This window comes from Medicago truncatula, chromosome 7, assembly GCF_003473485.1.
Source record: "Medicago truncatula cultivar Jemalong A17 chromosome 7, MtrunA17r5.0-ANR, whole genome shotgun sequence".
In the NCBI taxonomy this organism is placed as follows: domain Eukaryota; kingdom Viridiplantae; phylum Streptophyta; class Magnoliopsida; order Fabales; family Fabaceae; genus Medicago; species Medicago truncatula.
In genome coordinates this window covers 31,885,172-31,897,738 of record NC_053048.1, presented here as the reverse complement: position 1 = coordinate 31,897,738, position 12,567 = coordinate 31,885,172, and the positions used below count along the sequence as shown (strand labels likewise).

At 30.5% G+C, this 12,567-nt stretch overlaps 1 protein-coding gene and 1 long non-coding RNA gene across 3 annotated transcripts; one reads left to right on the top strand and one right to left on the bottom strand.

Annotated features, from left to right (window-relative positions):
* The first annotated feature begins 613 nt into the window (after positions 1 to 613).
* On the top strand, positions 614 to 3,422 carry LOC25498747 (GDSL esterase/lipase CPRD49). Its single transcript, XM_013593684.3, has 7 exons — positions 614 to 775; positions 980 to 1,125; positions 1,493 to 1,570; positions 2,022 to 2,162; positions 2,531 to 2,604; positions 2,708 to 2,857; positions 2,947 to 3,422. The coding sequence occupies exons 1-7, from the start codon at positions 736 to 738 to the stop codon at positions 3,158 to 3,160; spliced, it is 843 nt and encodes a 280-aa protein (XP_013449138.1). The 5' UTR covers positions 614 to 735; the 3' UTR covers positions 3,161 to 3,422.
* Positions 3,423 to 3,916: 494 nt separating this feature from the next.
* LOC25498746 (uncharacterized) lies at positions 3,917 to 6,969 on the bottom strand. 2 transcript variants are annotated; one of them, XR_003006918.2, is made up of 4 exons: positions 6,853 to 6,969; positions 5,944 to 6,066; positions 5,133 to 5,293; positions 3,917 to 4,385 (listed from the first exon to the last, which is right to left on the bottom strand). It is a non-coding gene; the product is annotated as an uncharacterized lncRNA (long non-coding RNA). The 2 variants fall into 2 exon arrangements; XR_005643040.1 differs by having other exon boundaries at positions 6,775 to 6,957.
* Between the last annotated feature and the right edge of the window lie 5,598 nt (positions 6,970 to 12,567).

Here is a 12,567-nt window from a genome sequence, read left to right as displayed (position 1 = left end):
TTTAATTAAAAATAAATCAGTCCCGTGAGCATAGTTTAGTTCGTAGGACAATGCATTATTATATATAGGGACCGGGATTCGAACCTCAAACACCTCACTTATTCACCTTATAAGGTGAATTCTAACCGCTATGCTACCTGACTAAAAAAAAAGTTGATTAGAATAATTTGATAAAATACTATTTCTCTTTCTTTTAATTAATGCATTTTTTTAATATGTGCATAAAAATCTTAAACGACGTTCATTTTAAAACGAAAGTATTAAATTGGACATGATCTATATTTAAATTGAGAACCTTGTAGTTACGAGTGTGAATTACACCTCGTGTTTCTCACTTTGCCTAATGCCTACAAACTAAAAAAATCCTTATTCTTATATCATTCTTTATTTTAATTTCACAAGGACAAGTTGCAATTTTTTTTATTGCTTGACAACTCAGCACTACTAATCCTATCGATCTGAATTATAATAATTGAAGATAATAGATTTGGTTCTTAATATTTTAAAAAAAAAAAGATTTGGTTTTTAATAAACTAGTACCAATTATGGTTGGACGTTTTCTCTTGGTAATTAAAAATAAAAACGTGTATAGAAAAAATAAACAACTACCTGAATATAAAGTCTTCATCCCCCTCACTCAATTGTCATGGTGTGGTAGGAACAATAATCATAAAACAAGTCACCATCTGATCATAACATTGAGAAGATAGAGAAAACTATTTCAACTCAGAAGTTATGGGATGCATATTATCTACCTTTCAATCCCCTCTCTCTGGTAACTTTTTCTCTATCTATTTTGAACAATCATTCTCTCCCATCTAATTAATTTATTTTCATCATCGAACTCTCTACTAAATACACGAAAATCATCAAAATAAAAATAAAAAAGTAAAGATAGAGAATCCATTTCCTTTATACTAGAGTGTTGATTTGTGCTGTTGGTTCATCCATTGTTCAATACAATGATATTATGGTGAAGGTTGGGGAGCAATAAAGAAGGTTCTTCCATTGCAGAGTTGGGGAGCAACAACGAGGCCTAAATTTGTGTTGTTTGGTTCATCAATTGTTCAATACAGTTACTATGAAGGTTGGGGAGCTACACTTTCTCACTTGTACGCTCGTAAGGTATTATTATTTCTTCCTCTGACTATCAATACCGTAAAGTTTAATTGGTTATGTACATTTTCGAAATAAAAGAGTCTAGTGAGTAGTGACCAAGATCACACACCAAATAAGAAAAAACGAGTTCGAATCTATGTTCTAGAATATCAAAAGTCTTTTCGGTCTTTCAAAATATAAGGTGTACTTATAAATTTTTCACTTATAATTAAATATTGCCTATGAAAAATAAGATTTTAGATAATCACACACACACACACATATATATATATATATATATATATATATATATATGCAATTATTAGAAATTATAAAATTAAACTTATATCACTCTCACAAATTTTTTGGAAGACCTAACATTGATTTAATGTAGGCTGATATAGTTTTGCGGGGATATGCTGCTTGGAATTCAAGGCGTGCTCTGCAAGTTTTGGATAAAATATTTCCTAAGGTATTGAATATAATGACTGATGAAGGCATCTTTTGATAAAAAAAGTATAAAATAAAAAGGAGACCTCTTTATTGAAAAATAGGAGACTAAATGTTGAATTAAACCTTTATACTTTTTTCCATGAATTAAGTTAACAAGTGATGCCTTTCATAAATATATATGTTACTTTTGTCAAAAAAAAAAAATATATGTTGCTGATTAATGTGGAAAAAAATACCGTTTACATGATATCTTGACCCAACTTACAAGAAAGGTGGCATCAACTTATTGAGAAGAATATATAGATCTTCATAGTATTGAATGTAATGAATTTAATGAATATCATTTGCAGCATATACATAAGTTTTTATGCTTGAATATTTACATTTATAGTTGTGTACAATATGATTATTTTGATTTTGTTGACAAATACTCACCCATGATACTTCGATACTTGTCATCTCTAATACAGAATGCCATTGAGCAACCATCATTGGTGATTGTGTACTTTGGTGGTAATGATTGTACTCATCCATTTCCAAGTGGTCTTGGTCCTCATGTACCATTGGAGGAATACGTAGAAAATATGAGGAAGATTGCTATCCATATAATGGTAAAAGGGTATTGTTATTTTGGGTTATGATCCTCTCCATTTATGTGTTTCTCCATTTTTTTAATTTGAAGAGATAAAGACACATAAAATTTTGAAAAAAATAAAATATAATTAATGATGGTGGGACCCACTTAGTGGTAGGACCCACCATCTATTTTTTGTGTCTATCTCTCTCCAACTTACAAAACTTTATTTTTTTTTTTCCAAATGGAGAGGATAATAATTGTGTTTCATACTTTATGAAATTCTTGTGTCATTTGTGTATGAAATTTAGTTTTCATCTCATATTTATCAATGTTAATTTTGTTTTTACTATTCAAAAAATATTTATGAATGTCAATTTTGACATAATTCGTAATGATTGGCAGAGTCTATCAGACAAGACTCGAATTATATTGCTCAGTAATCCTCCCATCAATGAGGCACAAATCAAGATCAACATGTAATAACCTTTTTCCCTTAAAAAAATGTATAATCTTTGACATTATTATTTCCTAATTATTCTATGACATATCTTTACTAACAAATTGTTTGAATAAGCTCAGTGATGACTTTGGGAACCCAATGAGAACAAATGAAACAAGTCGAATATATTCAGAAGCGTGTTTGAATATGTGTCGTGAGATGAAAATAAAGGCCATTGATTTGTGGTCTGCAATTCAGAAAATAGATGATTGGAGAGATGTTTGTTTCGTGTAAGTACGATCTCATTTGTATGCACCTAACTAAAATATTTCAAATTTGTTTATCAATAATTTAATTAGGGGATTTGATTATTTCTTAGTGATGGAGTTCATCTATCAAACAAGGGGAGTGAAATAGTAACAAAAGAGATATTGAATGTCATCGAAGAAGCAGAGTGGAAACCAAGTCTATATTGGAAGTTAATGCCAGCTGAATTTGGAGAAGATTCTCCTTATGATATGGTTTCTCTTGATGGGAAGATAAATATTAATTTCTCCGATGTGCCTTTTCCTGATGGTGTAGAGTGGCCTTGATATATTATTCCAAATTCATAGAATCCTTATGGAAATTGTATGTTCAATATTAGATGGGTGAGCAAAACTTGATCATGGTTTTTCACTATGTGAATAATGAAATTTGTTTTTTTTTTTTATGGTGGTTTAATTGAGCCAATTGTTGTATCATTGATATTACATGTTCATTAAGAAATGGGTGAACATAACTTGATCATGAATTTTCACCATGTGAGTAGTGAAATTTGACTCAGTATTTTAATCGAGCCATGTTGATGGAATAGTCAATAGATGCATTTATTATATACAACAACTCACAATTAGTTTTACATTGGAGCTTTTGATACCCTATTATGCAAGTGGATTTACATACACTAATTAAATAAGTTACATGAATTTGTCAAAAAATAAAAATGAACAAGTTACAATTATGTTAGATGGATGATTGGTGAAAAAACACTAGTAATAGCAATAAGACTAAAAAATTCCACATCTAAGACACGTGATTAGCTTTAAAATTACATTTAACAACACTATGGATTACGACTTATGCCCTAATTCATTGAATCAATAAATCTTACAATGGATTTCGCCCAATTTTGGCGTTTTCTTCCCTTTCCAGCGAAATCCGCCCTTCTCCAAGCTTGGCGGGTCGCTTTCAGCCAAGTACATGAATAGGTGCTACTGTAGTGCTGTGTGCTATGTGCTACTACTGTAGTGCTGTGAGCTATATTTCTGCTAAAAGTAATTTTGTTTTGTAGTGCTGTGTGCTACTACTGTAGTGCTGTGTGCTACTCCAAGGCCCTTTCTCTCTCTCACGCTCCAAGGCCCTTTCTCCCCAAGGCTCTTTCTCTTCCCTCAAGTAGTATTTAAAGCCTTGCCTTGCCATCACATTCACTCATGTTGGTCTAATTTATGCCTCTTGCCTTGCCTTTCTCTTTCTCTCTCTCTCATACATTTTGCAAGCCAGGTAAATTTATGCATTTTTTTTGTCTAATTTATGCTTCCTTTTACTTCATGTTGTTCTGTGGATTTTCATGATGTTTGATAAATTTACATTTACATACTCTTACAATTGACGATGCAGGTTATACGTGATACAACAACTTATCTCATTGGTATGCATTTTTTTTATTCTTCTTTACAGTACAAGTACATGAACATCTCTATGTCATTCTTCATTATGCAACTTTTTGCCTCTTCTTTGTCTCCCATCCATAGGTTTCCACAGCCAGCTCAAGGCATTCTTGAAGGAGGAACCACGCCAGCAGCAAGCAGCATGAAGGCAAGTCAAAAGAACACTATGATTAGAATATTTAACAAAGTTAGTGTGGGGAAGAAAAATTGAATTTTAGTTCACAAAACTCATGGTGCTCATAAAATTTCTGTTATTCTCTTCATTGTTTCAGCTGGAAGCCCTTCATATGAAAGCAAATGATAGATATTCTACAAATAGGCAAATTTAAGGTATAACAACTCTTCACTCCTTTTTTTTTGGATAGTTACTGTTAACTCTCTTGGTGATAGTTTTCTCATTTCTGTCTCTTTTTTTTCTCCAGGTTTCCTCCCCCCACATAACCAAACCTCACCAAAGAGTCTACCATCTTTTCTGCATTGACAGCTACATCTAATTTTTTTCTATAGATATTCTCCAACAAGTTTAAGGTATAACCCTTAAATGCAGAGCCTCTCTTCATTCATAACATTCTTAGTACAAAACAGAGTTATATGGCTAAATATGTGTTTGTGTGTGTGTCTGTTTGCATATATTATTAAGTAAAAAAAATTATTTCATGTTATTCACAAAACAATCAAAAACCAATTGCAAGCTAAAAATAATAAATTATAAATTTTCTCCAAATTCGTAACAACTTACAGTTGAATAATAAAGTGAATGAATGAGAAAGAACTCAAAAATGGAAGGCCATCATTTTTTTAATAATAAACAAGAGATTACAAGTTTTACACAATTGTTTTCATTTTTTTTACTTACAGTGATAATGTGTAATATGGACAGCAACAAACAAGCATATAAACAAGTCCTCATCAGATAATTCCTTCATCAGATCTGCATATTTGTGTAGATCCTTCATCAAACTATTCCTCAAAAGCGTTTGGATAGCAGCCAAGCAGGCATGTTAACAAGAACATGATCTGCAGATTTGTGTAGATTAAGAAAGATGCATCACAGCATCAGTCATCCATAAGATGTCTCCGGAAATTATAATTTTACCAATGTTACTTACCATGTGTCTAATAAAATTAATTCTTCAATAAACAAACATGTGTCATCTTACTAATTTTTGTTCCTGTAATTTATTCATATATTATTATTTGTATTTGTGTTCATTCGATCATTATATGAAAGGAAAATAAGAGGAGTCCAAGAGGCATACAATGGAATTCACGGTTCACACTTTTACTAAGAGAGTTTATTATAAGGCATGGCAAAAGAAAAATTGACTAAGTTCATTATTATGGTTTATCATGTTTATAAGTCATGTGTTTTACTAGCAAGTATTCTCCATAACAAGGATAAAGTGTTTATAAGTTCATTATTATGTGTTTTACTAGCAAGTATTCTCCATAACCATCATAATGGTTAATCACATTAGTATGTCATGAATTTCACTAGCAAGTATGGTACTGAAAAACAACGCATTAACAAGATTTTTTTTAAAAAAAACTGAAATTTACAAGGAATTAGAAAATTCAATGTCATGATAAAGTTTAACCATTTCCACCTCATCCACAAAAAACAGATAAAAAACTTTTTTCAAGAATATTGAATTATTAATATATACCTAATTCATTTCCAAGTTCAATGGCATCATCTTGATGGCTACTCTTCCTGCCAAGACTACTTCCACAAAGATTGATAACCTTATGTTACCATTTGTCTTCATTTGTAATTGTTACTTGCAAACCTGCCAAAAGTTTAACAAAAGATAATTTAGCTAAGGGATCAAATACAGTTTGAAAAAAGGGCCAGATTGTATGTCAGATGTGGCAGCAAGAAAAATACGGCTATAACAGACAAAAGCCTTAAAATGAGAGAAGAAAAACAAAATGCTTCCATGTAGGTCAAGAATGTAAAGCCTTCCCCATAAAAATCAAAAGTATTCATAGTACCTCAATTATTTTACCTTCCCCAGATAAAGCCTATATGATTTTAATAATTTATTCTTACAAGTGGTATTTAAAGCCTTGCCATGTCCATAAAGTTAAAGCCTTTCATACCATTTGCTAGCTTAGTTATGATTTTTTTCCTTCACATTTTTCTTAAAGTCCAAAACACTCACTTGATAAAACGATTTTGACTTAAATCATGTACAACTCAGATAAAAAAGGAGAGATGTGTACTGTTTTTAAGCCTAAAAATCTTGAAATGAAAAATGGTTTCTTTTAAAAAGCTAAGAAGGGCAAAAGACCATGGATATCTAAAAAAAAAATGTTGACTTAAACAGATTGAACCAAGAAACACTATACAAATGAGTTTGTCACAATTTTGCTCAACACTAACTATAGTGGGTACTGACTATATAGATTAATCTCAAACAATTAAACAAAAACGTATTCCATAAAATATAAGAATTATTAGTAAATTGGAAAAAGAAAATTGAAAACATATATACCTTCCAATGTGTAGCTTAATGACAAGTAATAACGGGGTAAAATCAGAGGCAAACAATGGACCTCTAAAGTGTACTCACCATGAAATTAAATCACCCATTACCCCTGAAACCAACCACTATTCCCTGCACCATTCAATTCACATGGACTAATAATCAATGGTAATATTTAAAAATTATTAGTGAATGTTTTATGGATTTGGATCATCTTCTGGTGAAATTTTGGTTTAATTGTTGTTGTGGTTTTTCCATTTTTACCATTTTGCAAAATTGTTACCCTACTTTAAAATTTTATTGTTTTGGTCACTCTTTTGAATATTTAGTATAAAATATGATGATATTAAATAATTTTTTTTAATTTTTTTTTTTGACAATTTCATTGATGTTGATCTTTTTCAATAGTCAATATACTCCTACCATATCATTTAAAAGTTATCACATCATCAATTTTTTGTTAAAAAATATAATGAAAGGACCAAAACTATGAGATTTTAAAATAGAGAGATCAAATCTAAAAAGATGACAAAAAATAGAGGACCTAAATTACAATTAAGGCTAACATTTATCCATCACCACCATACATCAATTTTTTTCTTTATAAATATCGTTAAAGTTTGATAAAGAGCCATCTAACTATTCATACTAAGATGTAACATTAAATTGCTTACTTTTCGGCTGACATAGTTAATTGTGTTTGAAAAAACTAGCATAAGAAAAATAAAAGAACACAACCACAACACAATAAAATAACATGAAAACTCCATAATCGAAGAAAAAAACCACGATCGTTATCAAATAATAACTAGAATACTATATGCAAATTTCACAACACATATATATTACACTCAAACACCCTCCAACCCTAGTACACCAACATCCTCCAAAAACAAATATCTAACTACATCTTACAATACTCTAAGACAAGAGTGTAAGATAAGAAAAAAAATACATCCTCCGGTCACTAATATAAACAAAAATCTACTTTTTAGATACATTCAATTAATGATGTATGTGACATATAATAAGGATCACATACATCATTAATTGAATGTATCTAAAAAGTAGATTTTTGCTTATATTAGTGACCGGAGGATGTAAGTTACAAGCTTAAAGTGTTTTTGATCGATGCATCTTGTAACTAAGAACTAAAGCTCGTATATATAGTCTTTGGTTTCCCTCTTCTTTTACAATTTTAAGCGGTTCAAGACTTCTTCAACATGTATTTTTCAACCAACACCGATAATCTTTACCTTAATTGAAAATAATACATTTATTTCCATTGTCGTCATTAACACTCGTAGTTCAAAAGAACCATCATGCTCCATCATCTGAAGTATAGTCACTTGAAGCTAACTTTTCAAATTGTTTGACAATTATAGAAGTACTATCATAGTCTTCCATTAGATTTTACTTTGCTTAAAGTTAAACCATTCCAAGAATTTTCATGTCAAAAATCAAACTGAAAACTTACAATGAAATTTTTATGTTTGCAGGAAGCTCTTCAACCATCGACATAATCTCATAGCATAATTGCATCAATGTAAATAAATGCTAATGTACTAATCAACACCTTGTGTAATCTCTATTGTATTCACATATCCTTAACTTTGAAAATTCTACAAGTCAAAATTGATTTTTCCAACAATTTACTCTAGCTAAACTTCAGAGCTGAACTTGTGATTTCAACAATTATACAATACCATTCTTTTTTGATATGAAAGATCAGACAATGTTGCAACCATAAATACTACTAAGAACTCCTATCCTTGGGCCGAACCAAAAGCTCTAATAGTCGTTGTTGGAAAAAACCAACATTGAAAATAAATAAAGGAACACAATCATATAATGTGGAAACTCCAAAGCAGGAGAAAAAACCACGATAGTTGTCTAATGACATCCATGTAATAACACTATATACAACACCCTTTGTCCTAGTACATCCGTACCCTCCAAAGCAAATACCTAATTACATCTCACAACACTCTAAGACAAGAGTATAAGAGAGAAGAAAAAAGCTAGATAAGTTTAAAGCATTTTTGAATGGTACATTTTGTAACGAAGAGTTAGAGCTCCTATAAAAGGGAGTCACGACTCCACCCAAAACCTTAAGACATTATGTATATGAATCACATCTCTTATATATCGATCATTTTACCCACTCACACTTGAAGTTGAAACTCAAAAAATTATTGTTGTTTCTCTCTTGAAGACCAAAAGGACAAATTGATTATCTTGTCATGATCCCCTTTCAAATATAACAATATCCCAAAAATCTTAAGACTGTCGTTGATCCCTAGCTTATTCAATGCAGAGAAGAGGAAGAAGAAAACTAGGTATCTAAAATCTGACTTACTAACTAAAATATCTTATTCTAGTGTAATTTGAAGTTCAGGGACCAATTTTGTCTCTATTGCACAAAATGTTACTCTACAGCGTGAACTTGAAAAGAAAAAAAAAAAAGTTAATAGGTCTTTACCCCCTTTAATATAGATCATTTTCAGTTTTCTCTCTTATATTTTTTTTATTTACCCCTTGTAAAAAAAAAAATTGTTTCAATTTACCCCCTAATAGGCCAAACAAAAACGAAAATTTCTTAAAAAAAAATGGTTTTTGTTTGGCCTATTAGAGGAGTAAATAAAATAAAAATTACACGGGGTAAATAAAAATAAATTATAGAGAAAAAAACCAGAAATGACCTATATTATATGGGGAAAGACCTATTAACCAAAAAAAAAAAAAAAAGCCTACCATTCTAAGGCACAATATAAAGCAACCAAAATTTGATTTTGTGATGAAAGTTAAATGTAGAAAATAATGTGTTCTAGTTTAAATTTCTCCGATGACGTAAACTTTTTTTTTTTTTTTGAATAATTAAATTTTTTTTTTAGAGACTAACTTGAGTCTATTTTTTTTAGATTAAATTGAATATTTACTCTGTTTAAAATCTTAATATATATTATGCATATATTAAGTTTTCTTTTTCCTTAAAAAAATCTTAATATATGCATAATATTTTTTGTCAAACTTCAATATTTCAAATTATTCTTACCTCAACAAAAAAATCACATTATTCTTATATTTGAGCTAAAGTTTATTTTCACATTATACTTATAATTGAGCTTCGGTTTATTAAACGATAAATAAATATGGTTGCGCATATTCTGGTTATGGTGGCTATTTCTTGGTTTAATCGCTGTTTTTTCGTTGTATCCCTAATTTTTAGAGGTGGAAATAGCTCAGGTCAGATCAGACTTTGATAGACCTAAGCCTGACGTACGAAAAAAATTGCAAGTTTGAGTTGTAAGTTTATTATTTTACCGCCTGATCTATTTAAAAGTCTGGTATGGCCTTAAAGTCTACGTACAAGCCTAATTTATATTAAAGTCATTAAATAATTCATTTTATCTACTTTTAAATAGATTAAATCGGTCCTTAAAAAAAAGTTAAATCGGCCTTAAAGCCTATTTCACAATAAGACTTGTCTATCACTATAAGGCCCTAAAAACCTATTTCACTGTAAGACCTTAAAGCCTATTTAAAAAGTATATTATTTGAGTTATTTCTTGATTTTTATGTTTAATATAAATTATATTTTAATATAAATAAAAATAAGTTTTAATAATATGCATATTGGAGCTTTTTTTTATAGCCGAAGTCTGACATATTTATTTAAATATGATTTTTCAAAAAGCTATATCATTTTTAATAAACCGTCAAGCCTAAACAGGTCAGACCGTAGGTCCCTGCAGATCCACTATGTCAATTCCCAACCCCACTCATTTTTAGTGATGAGCTAAGTTTGATTGCTTAAAAAAAAAATTGAGTATTGATGTCATAAAAATTCAAGGGTTAATAGACTTTTATCCCCTGTAATATATGTCATTTCATGTTTTCCCTCCTGTAAAATATATATATATTTTTATTTATCCCCTGTAAAAAAAAAAAAAAATTGTTTTGATTTACCATCTAATAGGCCAAACAAAAACCAATTTTATTTTTTTCAAGAAATTTTTATTTTTGTTTGATCTATTAAAAAAGTAAATCAAAACAAAAAAAATTATGTCCTCAAATACTATTCATTTAGGCTCGTGACTATATAATAATTACTCTAGCCACATACTTGGCATAATCAACGGAAAATTATAGTTGGACCACTTCACATTATACACACTTTGTACACCTCCAATAAACATCCTCCATGTGGCATTTTTATTTAATTTTTTTTTTCTGAATCATCCACTAATCATCTCTTTCCCCAAATCTCTCTGCAACTTTCTCAGACCTCTCTCAAGCTCTCATAACTAACCGCACTACATCCATCTCTGATACTGTTAATGAAATTATTTGAGGAAAGACCATTCCACACTACTTCCACCTCATGTGGGGTATTTTACATGAGAAACTCAGTTGTTGTTACGGTAGTGCAAACCTCAAATAATTCCTTTAATAGTTTGAATAATGCTAATGCTTTGGTAATGAAAAATCATATTGAAGGCATACCAACCCCTATTGACATCGTAAATTGATCTCCTCCACTAACAGGATGGTTTATATAGAGGATGGTGGGTGTTCCGGTGAGGGTGAAGGAAGAGAGAGATGAGATTGCGAGATAAGAGTTGAGAGCAATGGTGACGCGGTGGTGATGGGTTGACGGTGGCGGTGGTGTAAAGAACGAAGTGTGGGAAAATCGCAGATCTGGGCGACGACGGTTAAGACATATCTGAGCAGATCCGGTGATGGTAAAAATGGTGGTGGTGAGGAAGGGGATCGATATTGATGATGGTGGTGGTGGTGGTGGGGGCGACGGCGGCGGTCCATCGGAGAAGAGAGGGATGAAGGAAAAGAGAAGAGAGAGACATTTGGTGGATATGTGGAGCCCACGTTGCCACATGTCATTTTTTTAAGTGGAGGTCAAGAGGTGTTTGCCACATAAGGATGTATGCCAATCACTGCTCTAATCAACACTCTGACCAACTATATACTTTTAGTATAATTGCACAACAACCAAACTACAAATAATTGAGGTTAATAATTAATGACTATCTGTATAAGTCTTTATCCTTGTCGGAGTGTGTGAGGAGCAATGACTACTCTAAGCCTCAATTTGTGTTATTTGGTTCTTCAATTGTTATAATTATTTTGTAAAAAAAAAAAATAGTTATAATTATTAGAAAATTGCTCTTCTTTCATCAAAAATTATTTACTCTCAACCAAATTTCCTAAAATACCTTCCACACAACTTAAGTCACGCAGATGTTAAATCCAACGTGACTTAAATCATGTTGAAATATAATTTATATGACTTAAGTCACGTTCGGTCATATTTTGACACCAACGTGAGTTAACATTCAAATATTAAAAAAAATTGCAATAATTTTGCAAAACAATCAAATATTAAAAAAATATGAACATAAAAGAAAAAGTTATTCAAAAATCGTTATAAAATAGTTATTATAAAATGGTTTTATAATTATGTTTTATTCTCTCTTTTGTTTTTTATCTATATTATTTTTAACCATAAAACTAAAAAAAAAAAAATTAACTAAAAATTTATCATAAAATAATCATACAAATATTATAATTCAATAATCAAGAGCCATGATATATGATCAACTCAAATGAGTTGTCGGTTATGAACACCCTATGTTGCCTTCCAAAATCATGCATTGCAATCAAATCGACTAGGTGAAGAAACAATTATTAAAAAAAACAAAAAGTACATATACAGGAACAGTGTGTTGTCCTAAGGTTTTCAAAATATCTTTTCCCAATAATTAAAGATAATAGATTTGACAA

What these genes read in the sequence shown, in the direction of transcription:
- LOC25498747 (XM_013593684.3), top strand. Translation starts at nt 736, where the DNA reads ATGGGATGCATATTATCTACCTTTCAATCCCCTCTCTCTG. An exon ending in TGGATAAAATATTTCCTAAG is followed by an intron (nt 1,571 to 2,021) that starts GTATTGAATATA and finishes TCTCTAATACAG; the next exon opens with AATGCCATTGAGCAACCATC. An exon ending in AGATTGCTATCCATATAATG is followed by an intron (nt 2,163 to 2,530) that starts GTAAAAGGGTAT and finishes AATGATTGGCAG; the next exon opens with AGTCTATCAGACAAGACTCG.